Source organism: Anser anser (assembly GCF_964211835.1).
Source record: "Anser anser genome assembly, chromosome: Z".
Classification (NCBI taxonomy): domain Eukaryota; kingdom Metazoa; phylum Chordata; class Aves; order Anseriformes; family Anatidae; genus Anser; species Anser anser.
The window spans coordinates 74,506,820-74,534,675 of record NC_139723.1 but is presented as its reverse complement, the minus strand read 5'-3'; the positions used below and the strand labels follow the sequence as shown (position 1 = coordinate 74,534,675).

Sequence of the window (27,856 nt, the reverse complement as noted above, 5' to 3'; positions counted from 1 at the left end):
ACAGGCACCGATCTTTTCACATGACTATATTGCTGCATGGCTTCTCTCCTACGAATGTCATTTTCCATAACATACCAGTATTTTCCGACTAAGCATTATACACTTATGTTTTTATTTGATTCATAGTTCCATGATAAAATGCATTATTTATTACAAGGGACTGAAGGTTGTATAGACTTTAAAAAAGTAGTAATAGAACCCTTATCTTTTCTAACTTTTTTTCCTGATTCTGTGCTTTTTTCCTCACCATACAATTGTTTAAGAAAAATACTTTAAAAAAAAAAAAAATACTTTAAAAAAAAAAAAAAGAAAGGAAAAAAAAGGTCGTCTTGTTTGTTCAGTAATTGCAACTAACTATAAATCCTCTATATAAAATACTTGTTAAAGTTTATTGGGGGATATTGAATGTATGAGATTAAAAAAAAAAAAAGAAATCCCAGAGAATTGCCTCTTCCCTGAAAAATCCCCGCACCCTGGGAAAGGCCTTTGTTGCAACAGATGAGTATGTGATGGATGCAGAACAGTTAAATACAATAGCTAGTTAGACAACCTGGTTATTGCAAATAAAGTTAGGTTACTGTGTTCATAATTAGTTAATTAGGATTGAGAGAAGGGAAAGAAGTGTTTCAGGTTTGCTAGTGATACATGAAAATGTCACCGAGTTAGAAAATCACACAGAAGACCAAATCACATAAGAGTATAATCACATAAAAGCTAAAACCTCATATTTCACCAGTTAATCTTGTTTTGCATCAGCGTGCTCATTAGTGAAACAGCATCAATTTCTGTGCCACGGGAAGTGGTATTGAAGAGCTGTCAGATAAATTTGAAAGCCCTGGGATCATGTTTACAGAGTCTTAAGAAAAACATCTGATTATAGTCTGTAACTACCTACTCAGGGAAAAAAGGAGCAGTTTCTGAATTCAGCTGACATATGTAGACCTGATAATTTGTAAGTGATACACTAAATCCAGAAGGTACAGTTAAATTTCTTTTCTGGATTATAATTGAGAACAAAGTGAACGTGCGTTTATGTGTTGTTCAGTAAAGATGGATGAATAGGGGAAGGGGAAATAGCAATTTGGAAAGCATGCTGAGAATGTGTCTGTCTTGTCAGTTGTGATCCCAGCTCTGAGATTGCATCTCTGATACAATCACCTTCAACACAAGTCCTGACAGCTTTGCTCAGTTGTGATTAAAAAGAAGGTTTCTGGTTTGTTTTTGGTGGTGATGGTGGTGTGTTTTTTTTTCCCGAGCTTTATAGCTCATGCCTTTTGTCATCTTGAAACTGGACAACAATGATATGTTATCTTGGAATGCTTTTATGCTTATTAAAAACTATCATTTTTGCAGTGAATATTAGCATATCAGTTTATTTATTTTGCTCTAAGTATCTTGGTCTGGTGAAATCAGTTGTTTAAGTCTCAGACAGCCATACATGGTTTGTTTGGGATTTGTCTTTCTGGTAGCTCTGCCTAGCTCATCCTGCTCCTCTGCCTTACATTAGAAATCAGGGTGAATCCTGATTTCCAGCTCTCTCAAGAAGCATTTTCGATGCTTCTTGTTGTGAAAAAGAGGAAACAGCTGGTAAGCAAGCATGAGAGGCCTGCCTGGAAATGAGCTTCCCGGTTCAGAAACCTTCCATGTGCTGAAACAAACCTGAGTAGGTTGCATGTTGCTAATGGCACACTCAGTGTTGGACAGTTTCTTTGACTGTAAGTGGGATATTAGTAGAAGAGTTGATTGTGTTTACAGTAATGAATGAGTAAATTTTTGTAAATACAGAGAAATATATAGCAGAAACACGATGCTACTTTGTAGATCTCATTGTCCCCACTGCCTATCTTAATTTACTGCCTCTGCTTTTAAAAATATCTTATAGATGTTAGAAACAAGATGGAAGAAGAATGTCTTGGCTGGGACACCATTGTTTCATTAAGGAAAAATAAAAGTGTGTGTGGGAAGCATGCAATCTTGGGAAAATGTTGGCTTCCTCTGAAATATTGTATCCTCAAAACAACGTGGAAAGTTCAAAAATTTCTTTAGTTAAAGAGTGTTGACATATCTAATGGATGTAGCTTGGATTTCTGGGTAAACAAACTGCCTAGGTCGGTCTTCAGTTTTTCATAGAGCATGTCATATTTGGGATCCTGGGGAAGGAGAAAAGTTTGTGTGACGCAGAGCGGCTCTGTTATAGGTCATTAATCTGTGATAGACACTTTGTGTGGCCACTGTTGTCTTTGTTTCTCATATTGTTCCTCATCAACCCATCCAGAGTTTTGTAGAAGGGATATTCATTACTGATGCTCCATTCATGTAGTTTTTTTTCTTTTTTTTTTTTTTTCCATCCTTTCTCTGGCTTCCATTTATTTTCTGGTTCTCATTGTCTCTGTGAGGACTGTAACAATATTGCAAATTCTCATGTTTAGCAGTTATCCTAGTTTTCTTGATACTTGCAACTGCCTTTCTTCTCACATGTGCTTCATGTTTTCTGCCTGTCAATTCATGTTGCACACAAGTCCAGTCAGCTGTAATTGCTTACAAAAATATATGTGCTAATATAAAGCTAGAAAGTGCTTGCATTGCTGGGGTTATTTTGTAGAAAGGTTTCAAACAAGCAAAAGACAGGCTTCATTATTACAGAATTTGCTGAAATAGGAAAACCTTTGAAAAAATTTAAGGATTGATCAACTTGTCAAATTTTGTAGGGTACTGGAGTAATACTCTATAATAGCGGGTACTTCTGCCACAAAAGGGAAGGAGAAATGTGAACACACTTTGCCCTAGTTATCTTTATAGCTTTATCTAGTGTTTCAATGCTCTCTCCTTCCCTTCCTGAATCAAATGTCTGAAATGTGTACATTAGTTGTGTTGTTTCATGTCTTTCCAGCAAGAAACATTCTGATAACAATTTTTTTGCTAATGATTTGTTAGCAAGATTAGACATCTGTTAAATATGTTAAAAGGCCAGAGGCCAAACACATAATTTTCTTTGAAAACTGCAAAGAACACTTGCCAGTGTATGTTAAAACTTCTTGTTCAACCTTCTCTCATTTTTAGAGCAACCTTCAATCATTTTAAAATATTTGATTTAGTATTACAATTCAGGGTTATATTTCTTTGCACAGTAATATATGGAGGACAAACTTGCAGAGCTCAAAGTTAGGAAAACAATCTTTTCAGTGGTAAACTGTGCAAATTGATTTTTAAAGATAAACTGAATTGCTGATGCAATCTTACTGTCTTACAGATGAGTCTTGCATTACATAAATGTCTAAAGCATCAAAGAGGGATAGTGTTGAGGTAAAGTTGATCTATTGATTTCATTTTTTGGATAAAGGGACAAATAATATCTGAGTCTTGAATATCAGTGTGTTGCTGTTTCTCTGTTTTCTATGGAACAGCAGAAAAAAGGCAAGAATTGGTTAAATGTAGAGAGGTAAAAGTAGGGAGGTACAGAACTCTCAGAACATTATGTGGTGGCAGAGGGACAGTACCCTATATATTCACTTTCTAAGTATACACCCACACCCACTAGTAAGGCATCAAAGAAAAGTATTTGGTTGGTTCCAAAATCTTTTTCTTTATTTTAATTTATATTGGGGGGGGGGACACAAACAAACAAAACAAAACAAAAACAAACAAACAAAGAAGGTGTGTGAGGGACGGTTTCAGATTGACCCAGGATGAAACAAAAGGAAAAAAAAAGCACATAAGACCTTGCATTAAAGTTGCAGTAAAATGGCGAAAAAAAAAAAAGTTATTTTAACATGTGTGTCAATGTGACATTGTCACAGAGGGTTGACAAGTGGTGTGTAGTGCAAAAGAAGTTTTTTTCAATTCATTTAAATAGATAAATACCATATTGTAGTCTTTCTGTCTGTTTTTTTAGGTGTGAATATTAATAATTTATCATGTTTATGCAAGTGTCTGTGGTATTTCTTAGATGAATATACATCATTTTAATTGCTTGTCAATGTTTAACAAATATTACAGAAATTGTATTTTCTGATAACTAATTCACAGTTTATCCTCTATACGTTACCATGTATTTGGAAAATTTTCTGTAATTGGATGCATAAAATATGTTTCTTAGTATTTATAAACACCCCGACATAGACTTACAGTTGTAAATTGCAATCTGTTCATAGAGTTTCTCCAGAATATGTGCAGTTGGCTCAAAGAGACACTAATTTCAAAAAAAGTGCTGTAGTTAAATACAGGCAATGGTGTTCTATCTCCAAATACTGAAAGAAGCATTTGCTTCATGTTTGAAGTCCTCCTTTGTTTGTCGAAGAGTCATTTGTGGAATGAATGCCTTATATGACTCCTCTGAAAACTTAACGAAATCTGCACATCAAAATAAGCTTTCAGTCATTATTAATATCATAACAGAAAGATTCTTTAGATTTTGGACCAAATTCAGAACAGACATTTGAATGAGGAAACAATATTAATTACTTTACTAGCTTAGGTCTTTTGCATACAAAATAGCCCATTAAAGGAGCCTTAGTTAAGGTACCTAGTCAAAAATTAGAAGATAAAATAACTGAGGATTCCTGTGCAAACTTAAATCAGTCTCTCTGTGCATTTGCATTATGTGATCACAATCTCCTTTTTCATTCTGTAGAACTGAGGATCGTTTAATATATCGAGTGGCTAGTAATTGCTAAGCAGATGCTCATTATTTTGTCCTGTTACTGATCAGGGAACAGTTCTAGGTCTGACTGCAAACTGTTCAAACCTTTCTCTAAAAATACATTCTTCTCTGTATTTTCCTGTTTTGCTCATCAGTATGGTAAATAAAGGACTTCCAAGTCCTTTTTCTCTGTGAGAGGAAGAGCATGCTTTATTCTCTATCTTGCAGATGGGAAGGTGAGATATGGTTGCAGACGCAACCTTAAATTCTTGAATGTCTCATTTCAAAGCTGTAAGATTTCGTTTTGCTAGGAAAAGTCGGCAAAAGAGAAGTGTAATTTCCTATGTGTTCAAGAAGGACTTAACTGTCTCAAATTCCTTTGAGTCTGTCTTTTCCTCTTCCATTTTCCCTTCATGTTTCCGTTTTGAGTCTTCCTTGTCTCTGTCTTCCTCTTTGGCCTGCTTCCCTCTTCACTCCTAAATGCCTATGTGGTTCCAATTAATCCCCCTTAGGTTACTTGCTTTATCCCATAGCGCTTTGGGGCTACTTATCCAATCTCAGAATTTCCCCATATACTGAAATAATTCTTCATGTCTGTTCGCTTAGTGAATTCCAGTTTTCCTTTACAGTGCACAATCCCTGTCTTGTAGCTTCTCGCCACATCTGCTGTGTTCTGTGGTATTTTACAAAGCTTTGCTGTCTCCTCTCTCCATTATTTTTTCCCTTTCTGCATTCTTCTATTTCACTTCACTGTCACTCCTTCAGTGGGACTTAGTACTCCTCTCAACAAGTTACTTCTAATCTGTCCATGTCAGCAACCAGTTTGCCTTTCATCTTCGTTGCTACTCTGGACTCGCTGGACTCCTAGTCACAGAATAATCTCGCCCTGCCACTGTTTCACTTCTCTGCAATAAATTAGATCACTCATCCTTTACCTCAGTGTCCCATTTTGTCAACTGTTAGTCTTGCTGAACTTCTCTGTCTCTGACGGGGAACGTGACTGGTCACCCTCATACAGCAGGCATGTGTGGTGTAGTCTCCATCAGTGATTGAAGATAAAATATGTAGTTACTGATACAACAGTGACTAAGAGTTGAATTAACCAGCAAGATGCCTTATGAAAGGTCATCTTGGTATCAAAGCCAAGGCCTTTGGTTTGGTTGGGAAGTGGGAAAGCTCGATTTTGCAGAAGTGCTAAAATTTAATTTGAGATTTTGCAGATTTCTCCCATTTTAACACAGAGATTTTTTAAGGATTTTACTGAATTGTGACTTAATAAACAAAAACTGATCTTTATACAAGAATAAGATCTAAATTTGAAAGTGATGTCTTTCTCTAAAATAACCAGGGAAATACACTTAAAAATAAACATAAATGATTCCCAGCCTTGAATTCTGTTGCAGCTAAATGGAACACAAACCTCAGCATATCCAAGCTTTCTTCTAATCTATAAGCTATGAATTTTGGCATGGTTGAAATCTAGCAAAACTAAATTATAGAATCATAAAATCATTAGGGTTGGAAAAGACCTCCAAGATCATCTGGTCCAAACATTACCCTAATACCAATGTCATCCACTAAACCATGTCCCTAAGCACCACGTCCAACCTCCTCCTGTCCTTCTTTTAACTCCTTTCCAAAATACGTATATTGTATTTTTTGTTCGTTTTGTTTTGTTTGTTTGTTTAAACAATAAGCCTGCTTAGGGGGGTGATAAGAACTCTCTTAAAATGTATTTTTATCTTAACCAGGCCTAACTACCTTTATTTAGTGGTAGTAGGAGTTTTCCGGTAGCTCTGATGCTATTCTGTATACTTGAATCTATGCAAAATTTGTATTTTTCTTTCAAGCACTTATTGTGAAAGCCTATTCTGACCATATAAAGCCTATACAACTTTTTAAAAAGGTTGTAGAAGCTAGTAACTTCTTTATCTGTTAATGCTAAAGTTGCAGGGTTTTCTTTTTAAATTTAGGAATAGCAGCAAATTACACAAAATGCTATAAAGAAATGTTTGTCCAGTCTTGAAATAAACAGGGGTTTTGATGTTTTATTTGTTTGACAAACAGGTACATACAAAGTTCCACTGCAGACAAGCCCATGCTCCAGGCACTGACACTTCTTGCTTGGCATTTTCCTATGATGGTACTGCCCTTGCCAGTCGGGGAGGTAAGTGACTGAAAGAACCCTCAGATGTGTTGAATGTAAGACAGTCTTAATGTGGTTCAGTAAAAAACCCCAAGTGTTTAAATCATACCATTTCTAAATGTAATTTATTTATGATGGAGGTAAGGTAGTAAAATCAGATATAAACCTGAAGTGTTTCACAGTCTACGTCTTTTGTTTTGATATACCATGCAATAATGTGTTCCTGAAAGTGCGTTTCACAGCACTTAAGGAATATTTTAAGAGAACTTTGTTGTTTATGTTATATAGTTCCTGATCTGTCTTGTTGCCTAGCATTGATAATTCACCAAAAGGGAAATTATTAGCTTAATTAAGAATTAAGACAGATTTCATTATATAATTCTTTCTGGTAAGGTTACTGCCTCTCAGTAAGAGTCTATCTGTTGTAGAGTTATTAATTCCTCAAGCAGCTTTCTAATGCAGTGTACCTTTATGTTCTAATTGAAACTTTTACGTAGTTTAAATTATAAGCATCAAGCGTTGATGACTGGAGGTAAAAGGCCAATTTGTACTTGAATGGAAAGAAGCAAAAAATGAAATGTCTACAGGACAGAAAAAAAAAGTTTTTAAAACTTAAGGTAAAACATTTTTATAAAAGTCTCTTAATAGAACAGACCAAGCCTTGAGAAGGCAAAGACATTTAGGAAGACTCATTCACTCCGTTACTAGATGTATCGATTGGGATGGTGTCTGCTTAAGATAGCTTTTCAGGTAGGGATTTGTGTACGCAGCATTTTGCAGGCAGGTGCAAGCATACAGTCCGAGCTGTCTGGATGGAAACCAGCTGTAACCAGGAGCTGTGTGTATGCATTAGCATGGCCTCAAGGCCAAATAAACAGGCCTAGGGAGAGGCAGCGTATGTTAATGTAGCCTTGGTATTGTGCCTGACATATGTACATAACATCTGGTCAGTTTGGTATGTAGACAGAATGAGATTTTTTATACAAAATACCATGAGAGAGGTATTCATAGATTGTAAACTCCCTGAAAGAGGAGCTGTGATTTCAAGCTGAGGGGAGTAGCTTGCAATTGTCTTTCCCCTTGCCCTGTCCCTGATGAGTAGAGCGGAACTGGTGGCTTTTACAAGAATATGCAGCTGCTATTGGATGTTACTTAACTCATTTCTTTGTATGTTTCTATGATTCCAAACATTTATGTTCCCCTGATCACATCTTGCAGAGTAAAATGATGGTAGGCTTGTCCTTAAGAGCCCTAGGCTTACTAGGACATGTTACTGGTGCTTAGATTGTTTCCTGATCGCTGTTCAGGCTCCTGATACTCCATAAGTGGTTGAGGTAAAAAGTCTCAACCCTGCTGGTCCTTACTGAACAGAACACTTGCTATGTGAGAACCTTCTCCTCCTTGGAAAGTAGGTGAACCATCTGTCTGTCTATTCTGGGCTAAGTAAAATGCTGCTTCTGCCTGCCAGTGGTGTTGCCACCACAAAATCCACACAAGCATACTTGAAATGACTTTAAAAAACACTGGTGTGCCTTTTAAATATCCACAGCAAACAAGAATAATACTAATGTGAGGAATATTCAGTAGAGTTGTTCTGAAACCTCAATTTATGTAAATTCTCTTATATTTTGCATTTATGAATGGAGATAACAGAAATGACCTTTGCATATTTTAATTGCTTGTGGCAGTTGCTTGCCTGCTCTTCATCTGTCTCCAGATTTTGTGTTATGTTAAACAGACTTTGACGTACTTATGCTCTTTCTACCTCACTCTGGTATAAACTGTATAAGAACTTGATAGTTTGCAGAATATATGACTGTACAGACATTTGGCCCCTTAATGTGGTTACAAGAGCTACAGTTGTCTCGTGGCTTTTTTGTTTGGTTGGTTTTGTTTTAATTTCTGTATGCTGTGTTGAAGAATAAGGATTCATACCTTATTTTGACTTGTTTGGTTAGTGCTCTAATATGAGTATTGCTTTGGATCTGTACCAGTAAAAGCAGATGTAGATCCAGCATTCATAGATTAACACACCTGCCAAGTGCTGAGGATCAAAGGGCAGATAGCTGCTTGGGTGGGGACTTTCATTGAAAGCCTGATGGACTCTCCTGCATCTGATGTAGATTCTGTGTCAGATATGAGAGAGATGAGGCAGGGCTCAGCTGCACGCACAAGGGAAAATGAAAAGCTAAGGAGATGCTTATGAGAGTTCCCAGTCTTATTTTTGTTGGGTATTAGGTAGTGACTTGACAGAAACTTAAGAAAGTGATATTTTTACACACTTGTAACTGTGGAAGTCTTTTTTTCTACGTACAGTAAAGATAGGATATGGGAATGTTTCCTTTGTTCATCAATAGGATTTGGGGTCCTATTGTAAAAATAATTTTTGACTCCTGGTCTGTACAGAATCCATTTTAGTAATAATAAGAAACAATGATTTCATTAATTCCATGAACCTCATGATAGTTATTTGTCTGTTGGTTCGTCAGTAAACATACGTGGAAAAATCAGTTTATATAAGAGATCCAGGTTGGTATGGCTTGGGTGATGGTGATAGCTATTCCAAGCTTAAGTGCAGGATTCCTTCTCCCAAATCCTTTGGCTCAGGGTGAGTGTAATACTGACCTGTGGTGCCTCAGAGGGCTGTTCTTGAACTGTTGCAGCTCCTCATGCTGAACCAGAGCAGAATGCAGAAGCGTATACCTTGCTCTGTAAGGTGTCTGTCGCTTCCTGTAGTACCAGCCTTCATAGAAAGGTTCTGAGTTTATAAACATGATGTATTCTGATACTTCCTCACAGTAAGTTGTGTTGTACTATGTCTTTCGTTTGCTGTATTTTGCTTTTCAAAATATCATTTTGTTTGTTTCGTTGCTTTCCCCAGTGATCTTTGTCCTTGAGCTTTGCTTTCAACATAGGGCTCCCTCTTAAAATAGGAGCTTCTTGAAGGGCGTTGCTGACTTTAGAATTTTTGAATTTCTGGCAGTGCTTTACTTTGGCAGTGTTTTTACTTCTTTGGGGTGCATTTGCATCCATTTAATTGTCTTCCTGGTCAGTATCTTCTGAGAAAAAATAAAAAAGAAAAATCTTTGTAGTCTCAGTGCACTGACCTTACTTTGACTAAAAGCCAAGTGCAAAATGCCTATCCTGGCTCACCAGAGATTCTTTCTAGGACCTAATTGTTTCCTCTTGATAAATCCGTTCCTCGGATGGACATAATGGTGTCTGGCCTGTTTATATCAGACTAGATTGGTATCCTTCTAATTAAAATGGCAACGAATAGAGTTTGAAATGCTATAACATTTTTAAAGATTGTGCCAAGTCTGCCATCAAGAAAAATACTGAATGATCTAAGAGTGGGTTATTTTGAATGCTTTATACTGAACTGCACACCTCTCAAGTTCATTTATATTTTTGTTTAAGGGTAATTATTTTGACCACATGTGAAGTAGTTAAAAATAGGTCAGTACTGCTACAGCTCTCATAAAGAAACTCATTAGGCATTGATGGAAGGTTGCTAACTGGAAAAAAAAATGGTATTGTGGCATATTGATATGTCTGCTTTCTTAGTAACAGTGGTTTCAACTCAAGGCAAATTAATTTCAGGCAGAAATATCATTTTTACAGCACAGAAAATTTGAATTTAAAGATGAATTTTGGAAATCTTATACTACTAAAGATGGTAAGAGTTTCACAGCATTGGCCAAGTTATTCTACTAGTATTCCTCCCTTTCCAAGTACTTAATCTACTATTTCTGCACCATCTAAGACAATGCTGACTTGAAGTCATCCAAAACTCCTTGAGTCCATCTGGAGTCTTGTGATTTTTTTTAAACCAGAAGAATACACTTTCTTGTTAGAAGGAGAGCTGTGTCTGAATGTCTGACTGCATCTCTCCTGCTAAAGCCTGGCAGGACTACAGCTTGAAGATCATGTCAAGGCTCATTCCACTGGGAACAGAACAGCCTTGGCTGCTAGCCTTAGATCTGTCCCTGTGCAAGAGATTTGCAGAGCAGCCAAATGGTATCATTTGCGTACATTTATAAAGTGCTGGTGCTCTAGATATAACATCTAGACAATAAGTGGTTTTTTTTTGTTCAAAGTGGGAGGGGAAAAGGGAGGGCTCACATTACAAGACCAAATGCTTTGAAGTGCTTGGGATGGTGTCTACTATGAAAGAATAAGAAAACAGATATTCCCAAAATAGGAAGGCAACATTTTTCATTCATGTCATTTCTTAGTTTTCCAATGAAAAGAAATATATTATATCCTAGACATCATTTATTTAAGTTGTCCACTTCTTAGAAATATTTTGTAGTTAGGCATTATCCTGGTCTTTAATATAAACATACGTGATACATGAGGCCACACATTACTGCTTTCCCTGTGAAAGGTACTGCTTGCCTTGATTTCTTTTGTTATGGCATGATATGTTTGTTTGTGTATTTATTTATTTTATTTATTTTTGCATTTTATTTCCAAGCTTTGCTTTGAGCTCTTAATCTCAAAGGTTGGAAACACACAGAATACTCCTAGATGATTTAAAAATAAAAATAAAAAATATTTCCTTACAAGGTTTGAGTGTTGCAAGGAAGCAGGTCCATTGATTGCTGATCACTTTCCTGCTCACCAGTTAGGTCAGGAATATTTTGTAACTTTTTTCTGAAATTAATCTCTGGATGTTTTCAAGGAGAATTGTTTGAAAGTCCTTCTTTTTGCCCTTGAAATCACCGAGGCACTGATGTAGAATACAAAAAGATGTCTAGGTGTCTGCAAGAGGTGCCTCAGGGCTCAAGTTCTCATGCAGAAAATATGTATCCCAGGGGGAAGGTTAGCAGAGAGATACAGATCTCTCTGAGAATAACTAACTAAACTTTTTTCTTACCTTTTTTTTTTCCTTCCTTCCTTTTTTTTTTTCCTGGTACTCACTGTGTTAATATGTCATAACTTTTGGAAAAGGAATAAACAGCCTGACTTTTACTGGCCTACGGAGTCACACCATGTTTATCAAACACAGATGAGAATAGCTATAAATGTCTTGCTGTAACCTCAACTTTGGCTTTTATGGCCAAAGGTGTTGTGGAAGGGTGTGAAAAGGTTTCACAGCAAGCATGGACTCGTTTGCTTCCCTTCTACCCATTACCCGAGCACTTCTGGCTGATTCCAGGGCCCATTCTTCATACTGAAGTTGCAGTTTGTTTCTGTTTGCATGCCGAAGAAGCAGGAGGGCTTCTTGTGCCTTCTCTCCTTCCTTATCATTTTTCCAGTGCAGGTAGAAACCAGACACGTAAAGCTTGTTTAGCTTTTGATTTAGTCCATCTGTGGTAACATTTTTTTTTTTTAAATATATATCGTCAGCAAAAGTTAAATTTCCTCCTAACAGTAAAGCACCAAAGCACATAAACAGCATAAAATGGTGTTTGGGGAATCTGATTCCACTGTGGGTAATGGTTCTTAGCAGGAGGAATTGCTATGATAGAGTTGAGTCACTGAGCAGAAGTTTCTGATCTACTGGAGTGCAGCAGGTGGAATTTTTCATCCTTGCATTTTCATAGTCATTTGGGCACAAAAAGCTTCCAAACCATCCCCATTTTGAATGTTTCTACAACATCATTCTGTTCCTTTTCCTGTTTCTGAGTTAGAAGATGAAATTTTCTGCAGATGTCCAAATTCTTGGCTTAAATTCTTTCTTGCTAACCTTTGTTCCTTTTGTTTCGTAGGGGATGATACTTTAAAGATGTGGGATATAAGACAATTTAAAAAGCCTCTTCATTCAGCTGAAAGACTGTCCAGCTTCTTTCCAATGTAAGTACTCTTAAGTTATTCCAGCTAGAAGAAACAGTGGTAGTTGTGCTGAGCAGGAGGGAGTATACCAGAGATGTTTCTCAATAGATACAGAATAGTGCACAAAGAACTACACAGAGGAGACTGTGCAATAAGGTTCTTGGCTATTTTAGGGTTTAACATTGCTTTCAAATATCTCCTATTTCATGTGATAATTCTTATCTATCTTTGTTTGTTTTATGCCATATTTTAGACTCATATATCTTTTGCCTAATTAGATTAGAAACTTTTAGGAGGAGGCCAGTTCATTGCCTTATGCTTGTGTAATGAGATATATCAAGTAAGCCTCATTCCTATTTGGTCTATGATTAATTAAAAGAAAAATCTGGATTGAAAAGTAGACATAACATAAAGGTGCATGGTCTGAATTCAAGTTATGATGTTAGAATTGCTGATTACTGTTACTTGGTACTAAAGTACAGTATAGTAACGTATATTGCTAAGTATTGTTTTTCATATTTTTATAGGTGTTAGCTACACTTCTGTACCTGTAGCGCAGTCCTCTGTAGAACTCTAGAGACACTCTAAAGACACTCTAGAGACACAATATACAATTTCAAAATAAGATCATAGAAAGGAAGGTTAGGGACAGATCAAACTTGAAGTCACAAGCACTCACTCTATTTTGTAACATACACGAAGAGTAAACACACAAACATTCTTGGCAACTGAATAAACACAACTGCTGTGCAGCACTGAAAAATGTATCATCAGCAAAAACAGATTTCAAGATTGAGTTATTTCTTATGAATGATTATAACCAGATTTAAAACGATTTTTTTTTTGTTTCCTATGTGAAAAGTTCACATGACTTGAGAGGAAGAGAAATTTTGCTAGGAGGGGGATTTTTGTATTTTTATTGGTTTTGCCAGTTTTTCATATTCTATGCACAGCTGTAATTGTAAATGTGAACTGTGCCTGATAACTATAGTAATAGATGACAGCTGACAAAAGTTGTTTTTAAGCTTTGTGATGAAAGGATTAACAAATAGAAAGAATTATTTGTAAGGAATGTAATCTATAAATTAATTATACATTATTACTGGTTTGCCCAGTATGATGATTTTTTTTATTCAACAGGACTGATTGCTGTTTCAGCCCAGATGATAAAATACTTGTCACAGGAACCTCCGTTAAGAAAGGTGGTGGCAGTGGGAAGCTGTTCTTCTTTGATCGGGAGACGTTTCAGAAGTTGTATGAGATAGAAGTTACAGATGCGGTATTTATTTTAGTTTTCTTCTGTCCACTATTCCAAATATGAATGAAATCATATTCATATGCTTTTTTCACCTTAGACACAGTGACTTTCTACTACTACTGTAATTATTTTTTTCCTCCATATTTAAGAGAAGTATGACTACAGGTAGAGTGCTATTTTTGCTATTCTCCTTTCACTTAAATAAATAAATAGAAACTTTAGACAAGGTCTTTAAACACTAATAGACCTCTGCTTTGGTGTTATCAATGTGTTGCTTAATGATTGCCGTGCACCATTCTGGAGCTGGGAAGTGAGGCACAAATCTGAAAATTCTGACATACACATTTATGCTGTTCATTCCACTAGTTCTCATGATGAAGTGCAATTTTGTGATGACAAGCAATGCTGTTTGTCTCTGAAACTAAACTTACGGCTGCTATAGTATGCATTTCAGTAAGCAGAAGTATTTCCTTGTACAGAAGGAAAAAGATTAATGTCATAGCTGAAAAAGTTCCTTCCTTGCAGTGTAAATAAATAAACATATAGATTATAACATTCAGTAGTGGTAGACGCTCAAACAGAATTGCAGTTGCTTAACTATGAGACATTCCCATTAGTTATTAGAATCTGTCAACTAGCCACATCTTTATTGTGTTATAGTGTTGCAGTATATTGTTCTATCCTGCACTTTTTAACTCACCTCTTGAGCACAGTAGTCTTTCTTAGCACAGCACGCCAAAGATCCTTGTGCTTTGAGCTCATTTAGACAGAATTTACATTTATATATACTTTTCTTTCCAAGTCTAATTTTCTCTTCTAAATTTGCTCCTAAAGTAAATTCTACTTATGGATGAATTTTTTATATCCATCATTTCTGTGGTAGCAGTCTTGCAAATCAAACAATGAAGATCTCATGGTAAAGCAGAAAGCATGTGGTTTTCTGGAGGAGGCATATTTCTATTTTAAACAGATATATTCTATATATAGGTTTTATACTACACTGCAATTTTTATTCAGTCCTAGAGAATTTCTCCAAAGATAACATAGACTGGATTTTAAATTTTCCTTCTATGGAACATACCAGTCCTCAACTTGTACGCATTTCTGATGGATGGTTTGTTTTGATTGTGTGTTTGTTTTGATTGATTGTTTCAGTTGTGGGTTTTGTTTTTGTTGTTTGTTTTTTTCTGATACCAGTATCATAAGCAAGCGTTTATAACTGTTTTGTGGGGGGAAAAATAAGTGAATGACTCAGTATTCCCACTGAAACTCCCTGACAGATCAAAGAAAACAAACTACACAAGATAAAGTGAGGGAGGCAGATTCTTGTGGCAGCTCTTCTGTTCTGGTGCACAAGAAACAGAATAACCTAAGCAACTCCATTCATAATGAATATGGACACCTTACAGCTAAGCACCATGATAGCGTCTTCATTTGGTGGTGGTGAAGTTGGTAATAGTGTACAGAAAGATTACACTGAGGTGTGAGATTTGCTTTGAAATAGAAGGTCTGTTTACTTGCTGAGGTAGATAATGCAGTGGGAGAGTCCAGAAGATACTGCTATTGTTTTTTCTCAGAATTGTGAGATAAAGTTCTCCTGCTTCAAAATGTGGAAGAGACACAGAGCTGAGAACCAGCAGTAGAAAATTGTTGGAAAAGCAAAATTATGGGCTCATGAGTAACTTCATCAGGGGCCACTTGCACAGTAAAAATTTAAGTATGTATAGAAATCTCAGCAGGTTCATAATTGTTGCACTGCAAATTTATATGGGTGTTTGATAATTATATAGTACTTTTAAAGACTGTATTAAATTACTTTTGCCTATGGAGTTTTGGTGCTGCTGTTTTTTCTTCATTTGTAGTTATAAAATTTAAGACTGACATTCTCCTGCTTTATGTAATATACTAGATCAAATTAAAAAAATGGAAATAAATGAAGAATTGTTATGTATAAATGCTGATGTTACGGCATAGTTTTCAGTGAGCTTACATTAATAATACCTCTATAATCACTGTCTAGCTTCCAACTTCAGCACTACACATCTAAGAAAAACACAGGTAAATAAATCAACCTAAATCTAAAAGAAGAAAAATTACTGTAAATGGTGTTTTAAAATCAAAGTAGTATGTTTTTTCAAGATCTTTCTATTGTTTGTATCTCTGACTTTTTCTTCAGTTTTCTTTTATTTTCTTCTCAAATGGCAGTGTTAGATGAATTGTAAATGAAAAAAGCCATGCTAAAAACAAATGATGTTTAAAGAGGTAGGCTTTCTTATTTTATAAGCCATATTTGCTATTTGTTGGAAAGAGTGTTAGCCTATAAACTGATAGATTAATATCTTGTGTCTAGTTCATCAAAGCACTTTTTTCAGCAGCACAGTAATTAATTACTTGATTTCTGTTTACCTCCTTCTTGGTTTCCATTTTTTCCTTATACTCTCTCAAAGGTACAGATAGAGCGGTTAGTAAAATCAGAAATAAATACATACTGTTGTCTAAGACTTCATCTTCTGTAAGTAAATATCCCAAACCTTTATCTTTTGTGTGTTATCTAGTGCTTAAATATGTAATTGCAATGTTGTTTTTTTAGACATTATGTATATGAAGTTACATTACGCTAATATGTGTAGTAAAAGAGCGCAAGTACACTAGTGTATCTCTCTACAAAGAGCTAGGGCTGCTCTTGTTCCTCATTAAAAAAAATTTCATTGATTTCACATGGAATTAGTCCCAATGGCTGAAGAAAAAGGACATCATTAGTCATTTTTTTTGAGTATGAAATTAAAATAATAGGACTTCTTGTGAGCAATTTTGTACTAGCTTAGTGACAGAACATATATAATCAGAATAACAAAAAGTGTACTGTGAAGAGAAAACAAACTATTAACATTTAGCTGTTTTGTTTTGTTTTGTTTCACAAGTTTTTTGGTTTTTTTTTTAAAGGAATTTTTAGTAAGCTTAGAAGATTGAAAAACAGCAGTAAATAACCAGTAAATTTACCAGCCTGGTAAATAGCCAGTGCAATTGGCCTGTGAATGAACCTAGGAAGTAATGGGTGAATATTTAATGGACAAGTTTAATGGACAAAGCTGTGTCTGACATTCCTTTCCATCATGCTTCACAAATCTTTTTTTCACCTTTTCTTTCAAGTTTTCATGGGAAAACCCATTACTGCGTCAGAGCTGCTGGAGTGAAACCTTGTGCTTCTACTAATAGACTAACTGCCTGATTAGTCTCTGCTGTTGTGGCTGGATATAGAATATTAATTTGTTTTCCATTTCACGTTAGGGTTGGGGTATTTTTTTGGTCACAGTCTGTGACTAGTCGTTTTTGTCACACTCTTGAACGGCATCCCACCAGTAGCCCATGTAGGCACTGAGACTTCTCCAGAACTCAAGCTTCTCAGATAAATAGCAATAATTTTTGAAGAAAAGCTAAACACTGGTTGTTAAATGTCAAAAGTGGTGTAGACCATGGGTTCTTTTTGGCTGGTAGCAGAGTGCCTGCAGAACAGGTGAAGAGAGCACAGTGGGCAGAAGAGAGCAGAAGTGTTGCTTTTCCAACTATGCTCTTCTGACTCCTGTGATCTGTGACTTGGAGGTATCTTGACGCAGACATAGGTATTTTAAAATTAAGAGCACTCAGTGGATTTTTCTTCCGTGAGTTTATCAGGGAATGAAGCACCCATTGCAGGATGATGGCAGGGTCGTTTACTTGCTGCAGATTAAATCAAAACTCTGGGGTCAGAACTGCCTTTCCCACTCCTGTAAGGTTGCTGATGTTTTCTGTACAGTGCTTCAGCCTTACTCTGGTACAATGTATACAAGAGTGATTGGAAATGATAAAACTTTGTATTGTAAACATGGTTGTATATTCTGAAATACATAGAATTCTTCTCGTAACAAAAATGAAGCTTTAAAAAACAGGTCTTCATCCTGCTATGCACATGCGTCTTTTTGGTATTTTTTATGTCACTGTTTCTGATATTTTGTCGTAACAGTCTTGGTTCTTTTGCCCTCAACTCAAATATCCACAAGAAAATGTTTAAATTAAACATTTTGTAGGTTTATATTAAACAATGTCCTTCAGTGGAACTGCAGAGGGACCTGGACAGGTTGGGTCGATGGGCAGAGCCAGTGGGATGAGGTTCAACATGGCTAAGTGCCAGGTCCTGCACTTTGGCCACAACAACCCCATGCAGCGCTACAGGCTTGGGGCAGAGTGGCTGGAAATCTGTGCAGGGGAAAAGGATCTGGGGGTGTTGGTTGATGCTTGCCTGAACATGAGCCAGCAGTGTGCCCACGTGGCCAAGAAGTCCAGTGGCATCCTGGCTTGTGTCAGGAATAGTGCAGCCAGCAGGACCGGGGAGGTGATCGTCCCCCTGTACTCTGCTCTGGTGAGGCCACACCTCGAGTACTCTGTTAAGGTTTGGGCCCCTCACTACAAGAAGGACATGGAGGCCCTGGAGTGTGTCCAGAGAAGGGCTACAAAGCTGGTGAAGGGCATGGAACACAAGTTCTGTGAGGAGCAGCTGAGGGAACTGGGGTGGTTGTGTCTAGAGAAGAGGAGGCTCAGGGGAGACCTTACTGCTCTCTACAACTGCCTGAAAGGAAGGAGAGGGGAGCTGGGGGTCGGCCTCTTCTCACAGGTAACTAGTGATAGGACTAGAGGGAATGGCCTCAAGCTGCACCAGAGGAGGCTCATGCTGGAAATGAGGAGACATTTCTTCTCAGAAAGAGCAGTCAGGCATTGGAACGGGTTGCCCAGGGAGGTGGTGGAGTCACCGTACCTGGGGGTGCTTAAGGAAAGGTTGGACGTGGTGCTTAGGGACATGGTTTAGTGGGTGACATTGGTGGCAGGGTGATAGTTGGAGCAGATGATCTTGGAGTTTTTTTCCTACCTTAATGATTCTATCAGATTTCATATTTCAGGATGTACGTAATGGACTCTCTGCTTGTAATGGAAGGGAGATTTCATCATTAGGCACCAGTCAAGGAGGATTTAATCGTAATTCTTGGGTTGATTATGCAAGTATGAGATCTTCATGGGAACCAGTTATAAATACCTAGTGTATGGGAAATAGAGTTGGGTACACAACATTTTCCGCAATGTTAAATTAATTTTAAATAGCTGTGAACAGCCACTTGAATCAATCTCACATGTCTGTCATTCGTTTGTCTGGTTCAGACATATCAACCAGTAGCTATCCTTATTAGAAGCAAGATTGATTTTGGCAGCAGTAGAGCAGTCATTTTCCCCATATGGAAAGGAGATAAAGTACACCCCGTTACTGCCAGGCAAGAGTGGGCACTAAAAAAGTATGTTGTACAGCTACAGAAATTGCTATTTTTAAATCAAAATGTGAGTACTAAGTAAAACAAACAAACAAAAAAGATGAGGCTATGTATATTAAAATATGAAATGTGCAAATTTTTAAAATTTCCCACAGGTTTTTGTAGATAAGCAACAATCCAAAACCATGTATTTATGGTTGTTTTGAGAAACTAATTTCTATTAGGAGATTTCTTCAATATTTTCTTAGTTTTTCAAATATAAGCAAAAGTTAAAATATTAAGTACTTCTGAAAATCTCTCTAAGGGACGTTTCAGGAAGGTGTTTTGAGATGAACTATAAATAAACCTTCATTTTAGCTTAAAGAATGAAAAGGAAAGAAGGAATAAGGAGTATGAAACTTCCAGTACCCTTCAGGCACAGTTGATACAGGATTGCAGTATTTCTTTACTTGACCTCAAATGATACCATTGACTATTTATAAGGTGCAGTAATATGGTAAAGGACTTTTCCACTGTGGTCTGTTTCACGAAGATTTAAAGTTTTTGAATATAAGAAAAACGAATTGTATTAACTTCTGAAAGAGATCAACATGCTACTTCTTTTTGTTTGTTCAAGCCACTTCTTTTATTTGAAAGGAAAATCCATTTTTTCACCATAGGCAAATAAATCCAATATCTAAGGTCTGTTAAGTTTTTGTGCTAATTAGAGTAAACAACGGTTACTGTAAAATGTGAACCATGGAAATGTTTTCTTTTTTAGTGAGGTAACTTGTCAATTTTCATTCTCTGCTTTCATATATGTAAAGTCAATGTGGTCCTTCCATTCTTATATGCTGCAGCAGCACTTAATTTGTTTTAGGGGAGCTGTCACTAGAGGTTTGAGCTGTGTGAGAAAGATAAACTGTGCAGCTTTCCTCACTGTAACAGGGAGGTTGTATGTGAGGGTTGTCTGCCTCTGCAATATACTGTGCTGAAAATGTGGCTGTAATTCTCACAGAGCAGGTGCTTGAAAATATTCTGCCTTGGAATTACAAGAAAAACTGTTTGCCACCTTGATTTTAAGTCCTTTTCTGTTCATAAAAAAAAAAAAGGCATTATTCAGTAGCTCATTTCACTTCTAAGAATGTTTTATAGCTGTAGCTTGAAAGGTACATGATGCAGCATTGCTATCCATATGTTTTACATTGCGATCCTGTTTTAAATTATTGGCCTCTGAAAATTTTTTTTAAGTTATTTCTGGTTTCTACGTAGAAAATTGTAATTTTTATCCAATTCTGATCCCTTTCCTATTGAATGTTTCCACACATTTTTTAAGTCATGTTTCACAAGGGAAAAACATTAGTGTTGTTTCCTCTACTACTGTATTCTCATGAGTATTTTAAACCTAATGATAGCAGGTCACTACGTTCTAGATATTCCCTAACCTCCCACCTTATTTATTATACTTGGCTCTTTTTCTTGGATAAGCACCAGGGGAGTCTCAAATCTGAAGATTTTTGCAATTGGGGTTTAAACTATATTTTTTAATATAATATTAGAATGTTTTTATTGTGTAAGCAGCCTTTTTTTTTTTTTTGGATCAGAACAGGCATAGTATCAACATGTGGGTGTTAACCATCTTTTTGCCCAAAAGAAGAAAGGCAGAAGTAAACTGATAGCATTTGTTGTTTAGCTTTGCAGACATTTGGAAATGGCTTCGTTCTAAAACTGTTATTTAATCTTTTTTTTTTTAATTAAAAATACAGCAGTTTTGTAAGAATTGTTCAGTCTACATTTTTTCCATCTGTGGGTGCAGCCAGGAGGCAGACCAGAATTTCCCAGATCCAGCAGCATGGCAATCAAGATTGTTGGCTTCTGGATCACCACTGTGCTGTAAGACACCAGCAAAAAGAGATTGCAGAGCATGCAGTAGGAATTTATGTCCTGAGCAGCATTATCTTTCTATGATCCTTATGGCAGAATTTCTGTTGTTCTTGGAGGGGAGCAGACAGCTAACGTAGCTGACTGATGTTTCATGCAGACCTTCTGCAGAGAAATCAAGGTGACTATAGAAGGAAAGACCTATTTATCTACAAGCCCTCCCTTTCTATTCTAACTTCTGTCAGCTGATTTTACTTGCCATTGGGCATATCAACCATCTTTATTAACAATCCCTGATCATTATGTAGAAAAAGCAGTATTTCTGTGGGCAAGATTGCCGTTATCTTTGGATAAAAATACTGAGTTTCTGATTAATGTTTTGAATTTTCCCATCAGTTCCAGTTGCATAGAATTGGAGAGAAAATATGTTGTTGTACAGTTGGTGACAAATGTGCTGAAACATTTTCTTAAAAACCTTTTAGGCCCATTTCTGAACTTTATAGAATATGAAGCATGGGATGGAGGAAGCGTTTCCTTCTGAAGCTTCCAGATCTTGAAAATGGGCAGGAATAGCTTTGCTGCTTTTTAAGTTATAATGTGTACAGGCCTGTGCTGCAGCCCAATGTTACGAGATTTTGTTGTATATAAGCACCTGCAGAGAAGTTTTTTGTCTGTGAAAGTCAGTCCACTTTGAATATGCCTGTGAAGATTTGGATGAACGCCAGATTTGTATCCCCTGGTACGGCAGTCTTAAGTATCTGAAGTTTTTTTAACAGAGCCACATACATCTTCATTAAAAAAGGAAAGGCTTGAATGCCACTGCATTAATATCTTTCCTAATTGCAAAAGTTGCTTAAAGGTGGAAAGTAGACAGAGACAGAGATAGGGGAACAGTTGTTGAAGGATTTTGTGTTATTAGGAAGATGTCTCTAGCTGTTAGAATACAAAGATTTTAATATTTTATTTAAGGACATAGAAATCTTTTGAAATAAGTATTTTATTCTTTTCAGATATGACTTTGTACATTTCCCTTCACTTTTGGGAAGAGGCATCACTGAAGTGATAGAACTTGGTAGAACTATGGAAGATCAGGTTGGAAGGCACACTGAGATTTGATCCCTCACTCCAGCACAAGCTTGAAATTGTTTATCCTTTTCAAATGTAAAGATAATTTAATGTAACTCTAGGCTTAGGTAATGGGTAATGATAATTTGAAAGGTAATTATTGTTTCTTAAAAAATACTAATACGAAGCCAGTAAGGCTTCCTAAGTAGTAGTATACATGTTTTAAGCTCCTACATATTTAAAAGATATTGCACTCCACAAGCAATTCTTCATCAGGAATGCATCGTGTTTTTATAGCATCAAAGACAGAAGCAATGCAAACAAGTTGCATGCATATTTACACTGCATTTGCAAACTGGGGTTCTTTCTTCTTTCAGAAATGCCAGAATTTGTAAAAATACAATTTAAATAAATATTCAGTTCAGTCAGAAAAGCCCCATTTGTCTGCTGCTGTAGTGACCTGTGCTCACAGAGTCCGCGACCACGGTCAGAATGTAATTTTACATGTTCAGATTCTTCCCTGCTGACATGCTGCTTATCTGGCTATCTGGACAGCCAAGTGCAGCAAATCTGAGCAGCGCTGTTCAAACAGCACCCGTCACATACCGTCATGGCCACTGAAGCAGAGCTTGCACATAGGAAAGAGAAGTTTTGTTTAAGTTTTTCTTTTCCTAACTGAAAATATTTTCTCAGAACAGCAACTCTTGCTGTTGCTATGCTGTCTGTACAGGACAGATTCTGAAGGAAATTATTTATTGGATTATTGGCTAAGAGAGGGGGAAGAAGCAAGGCAGAGTGTAGTCTGTGTTTGTTTCTGTTTTATCCCTGTTCAGTGTTTAAGCATCTCCAGAGCTAGACCTGATCATTTAAACTAAGATTCTGAAGATTTGTCAGACAGTTCTAGGAGTTTGTATCTGCTTTATCATTCTGCACTAGGAGTATTTGATTTGGCTTTCAGAATCCTTTATCCTTGAACTGCAGAGTTTTATGTAAGTAGCCTAACATACTGTAACATAGATCCTCTCTGTGTTGCTCCATTTAGTTTTCTGTTTTTCTTATATAGTTATTTTGGCCATTGTAGGCTGCAGGGGATTCACCTGACCAAATATAGATGTCTACAGCTGATCCAGTCACCCTGGGCTCCCTTTCTAATAAGCAGAGAAAATAAACACATCTAGACTATGATTATCTCATACTAAAATAGATATCTAAAATAGGTTAGATGAAGGTCACTGTAATATATGCTTATTTCTCTCCATTAACTGTACAGGGAGTGAAAAGCTGTGGACATTTGAAGAGTAGACCTGTAAAGATTAGAGTTGTAGACAAATTTGGTGAGGTAAGTCTTACCTATGATCTTTGCTTCCCTCTGTTGGTGTTGATTCTCTCCTGCGAAAGCACTGGAACATTTCACCTCTCTTGCTCTGACCTTGTCAGTGGCAAAGTTAGACAATAGGTTACTTCTGCACTCATTTCCATTGATTTAAGAATTTATGACTGTAGGAAAGTTAAAGCAGGACAGGAGAAAATCCTGCCATCACATGAAGGGATTGTTCTAGATAAGATTCAAGTGTAAGCTCTCTTACTTGCACCTGATTTCCAAACATAATTGTCAAAACATCAGCAGTTTTACCTTATGATTGCAGAACATTATATTTGAATGAACTTTTTTTTTAAGTTAGTGAAAACATCAGTTTCACTAATTAAACTGTTGCTATAACAGTTAGAATGTGTGAAAGTCTAGGATTAGCATGTTTCCTTTCCAGTTTCAGTATTGATCTCTAATTACCAGTATCTTTTTTTCTAGTGGTAAATTACCAGCGTGAGGCAAATAACTTGCGAGAAAATCAGTTTTTTTCTTTCTACCTTACAAGTGGAATGTTGGCTGCACACTTGCCACAGGAGTAGTAAATGTTAGCATCATTCAGCAGAGTTTTCTGCCCTCTGAGCATAGTTTTGTTTTGTGAAAATAGATGCGTCTTCTCCACTTACCAGTTTTGTTTGTCGGTGCTTTCATTCAGTTTTCTCTTGGCTAATAGCCATGGGAGAAGACATGAAGTCAGTGAACTTAGCTTAAAAGTCTGATAGCTCCGTATAGCTGAATGATCAATTCTGGAATTGTGGAGTTGCCAGAATGGAATGATAGTCTGTACCTGAAGTGAAGAGAAACAAAAATTCAAAAGGTTTATTCCAACACTGCATAACTGATGTGTAAACATGTTTTTTCTTTTTCTTCTCTGCACGGCAGGAGGATCTTTACCAGTGAACTTCAATAACCTGATACATTATCATGCATTATCAGAAAATGCACTTCAGATGAAATGTTCAGTTTCAAAGACAAACGTATGGTATTTAACCTTAAAACTTAACTGTCTTTAGGGAGAAGGGGTTGATTCCAAAGAAAACAATGCCTGGTTGAGAAACAGTAAGACCTCCTTAAGGAGGCAAAAGAAATTAAAACATCATTGTAAAATATGACCCCATCTAAATTTACTTTTCATTTTGCAGTAGCAATGAAAGAATATAGCCCCTCTGAGCTGAGTGTTGCAGAAGTGTATGGTTATTCCTATTTATGCCAAAAGTATGTCCTTGGAATGTTTTGAAAAATGGTGAAATTTGATATCATGCCAGTAGTGCAACAAATGATGACCTCCGTACTCTAGGAGATCAGCATATGCATACATACAGGCACACAAATGTGTCTGTTTAATGAAATTTTGCTAATAACAGAAGATCAGCAATTATCTTGGGGTTTCTGTACATATAAAAGTAGTTGGATGCTGGATTCTGTTGGATGGTAGTTAAACTTTTGACTGAAGTGCAAAAAGAAAAAAAATCCTACTCTTTTTTTTTTTTTTTTTTTTTTACAACGTCAGCTCACAGACATGTCAAATGCTAGGAATAAAAGAAGACAGGAATGGAGGGAACCCTTAATTTTCCCTAGCTGTCTTGCAAGAGAGTGAAGGAGGATAGAGATGAATACTTTCTAGAGACAATCTCTATACGCACCGTCCTTATTTTGTTGCATAACAGGTAACCTTACATTTTGGTAGGTTAAAAAGATACTAGTGAGATTAAGTGACTCCCCAGGCTCTGTAATGTGGCATTATTTCCAGGTGTAAGAATTAATGTTTAGGTAAAGGCCATACATACTCTGCAATAGTAGAAACTAGGTAGACTTGCTGGATTTGCTTTTTTTTTTTCTTTTTATGCTTTGTGTATGTTTTCTGTAGTTGCTTTCCCCTTAGAGTAGGAAATTTAGGGGTATATTAAATACTTCAGGGAAACGGAAAACATGAATTGTGTAGTCTTATATGAGAAAAAATAAAAACTATGTTCTGCCTGTTCAGTACTCTGAAGAAACTGCCTGTAGTCAGACAAAAGCCAGGACTACTGGCTATACAGCAGGGAAGAAGTGGGAGTGACCTGCTTATAACACTGGCTTGATCATCTCATGAAACCTTGCCCTCATGTGTTGATAGACCAACTTGGCAAGCCTTGCTCCAGCTGCGTCTGTCCTTAATGCCCCCAGCCGGTTGCTTCACTTTCCTGTTAGAGGTTTGTCCAGAGGACAAGGGGAGTGTCAGCCCAGACTGCCTCGCCTCTGTGCTGGGTGGCTGCAGGAGCAGGAAGCTAGAAGAGCTTTTAGGTCTCTAGAAGAGCCTTTTGTGTCCCTCAGTAAGGAGAATACCATGGGCCCTTCCCAGCAGCTGGGGTTGTAGGGAAGGTCTTGTTACTGTGCCAAGTAGAGGAGCTAAGAAAGGAATAGGAGACTACAACAGGTATGGGAAAATCTGTAAATCACAGAAGAGAGTAGGAGGTGGGTGGTCTGCAAGGGGAGCAGACCTGTGCAGCAAGGGGCGGGGGGGGGGGGGACACCTTACTAGCATTCCTGCTGAAGGTCCTCACAACCCTGATGAACTGCCACATGTGAAACCTCTCTGACCCTTACTAGTACCTTTTGCTGGAATTTATTAGCCTTTCCTCACCTTCCTCCCTGCAGCCTGCACTTACCCCTCTCAGACTGCTCATCCCATCGTGGGTCTGCTCTATCTATGCTGTAAGATTAAATGTTTTTACTTGAAATATGGGCCAGGGAACTGAATTTTGCCATCACTGCTGCAGTCTTGAACTGACTTTATAACCAAAGATCCAGGAGAATTCTTTCAATCCTTGACATCAGTCTGCAGTACTATGACCTTACCAGCCTCATGATTTCATCATAGTGGTAAATTTTCCATTCCTATGCAACAAATCATTTAAAATCTTTTCTTGCTGACCTTGTAAAATGCCCTCTCTGTATTGTTTACCCCAGTAGGGGTGTTAGCCCAAGTGTTCTGGACAGTTTCAGTTGAGGTAATTAGCTTTTACTTGCTGAGAAATCTGTTTCAGTAATTATTCACTTTGCCTATTAAACATGAGTATATTTCTAGGCCAGAGTAAATGTTACATTCTGTGTTACAGAGAATCCTGTTTCAGGCTTCAGCATCACATTTAGAGGCCAGTCCTGTCAAAGGACAGTTATGTGCATAGTCCCAGCAAAGCCATTTGGGTAGTTGCCTACTGAGCTAACCCAGATGGAAAATAACCTAATAGAAAAATAATGTAGTTTACTGTTTACCTGCACTAGCAGCTCTGCCAGTGTGATACAAAGAGAAACAAGCAGGTGAGAACAGACTATCAGGGCTGAGGCTATTTAGGAGCCTTCTCAGAACTGCACGTGAGCTGGGACTGTGCTTGTCTCAGAAGAAATGCAGGTGGAATAGCACACGAGGAAGAAGGCATATAATCACCTTTGCCTGCCACCTTTCTTTGTACTTTCAAGTTTTATGTTGAAGATTACCACCTACTATTAAGCTCTTACATTATTACACATACATTTTCTAAAACTAAAAACTTTATTTTCAAAGAACTGGGAGCTTGAGGTGTGTGTAGTGCTTAGTTTAAAAATAAATTTTAAAAAGCACATTCAGGTAATTGAATTCAGGTAATTAATTAAAGACAGTAAAGCTAGCTTTAGGCAGTTATTTAAGGAAATAAACATTTTAATCTAGATCCCACTGAATCAGTCCTGACTTCTTTCACAGTGACAATGAAGCACTTTTTCAGTTAACATTTTTAGTGTTCTCCCTGCCTAATTTCACAGAAATATTTTCACAATCTTTTCCCACTATTTCCTAATGCAGGCTAATGCATTTGTATATGCAATAGATCTTGCCAAAGTCTTTTCAGATGGATTTCATTTGAAGAACTTAATATGTTTACAACAACAGAAGTAACAAACAGATTTTGAATCGTTATCGCTAATTGTAATGTGTAAGTGCTGTATTTTAAGATAGATTAGTTTTATGGTTACAAAGCTGGCCAGCTCAGGTCCACCGATAAAATTATTTTTACTATTTTTATGACAGGCTTCCAGGACTTCATCCTGTAAAGATGTGCTGTCCAGTACCTCCAGCTATTACAGAAATCCTTTTTTTTTTTTTATGTTGAAGATGTTTACATGATGATACAGTCTGAATTCTATTGTTCTTAGTTGTTACAATAAAACATAATTTTCCATTTGCAAAGCTGAGGGATGACCTGGAATTTTATGATTTTTCGGAACTTACCTGGCTTTTCCTTTGTTTTAGCTTTAATTGTTTTAAAAGAAACAGAAACAAGTCTTTCGGTGTTGAATGGTGGAATCTAAAATTAGTTAACTGAATTTGTAACTCTGGTATTTGTGTTTTCTGAGCCTTGACACTGGCATCCACTGAATTCTGTAAACTGGTACTTGTGGTTAGGCAAGTCTTTTGCAGCAGGTTTTCAAG

At 36.9% G+C, this 27,856-nt stretch overlaps 1 protein-coding gene across 1 annotated transcript in view; it reads left to right on the top strand.

Annotated features, from left to right (window-relative positions):
* The window catches only part of WDR70 (WD repeat domain 70), a 138,404-nt gene that overhangs the window by 93,840 nt on the left and 16,708 nt on the right, over window positions 1–27,856 (top strand). Inside the window, exons 11-13 of the mRNA XM_083818489.1 lie at window positions 6,707–6,806; window positions 12,503–12,587; window positions 13,707–13,845. Coding sequence (XP_083674615.1) covers window positions 6,707–6,806; window positions 12,503–12,587; window positions 13,707–13,845 — 324 coding nt within the window. The remainder of the gene's footprint in view (window positions 1–6,706; window positions 6,807–12,502; window positions 12,588–13,706; window positions 13,846–27,856) is intronic.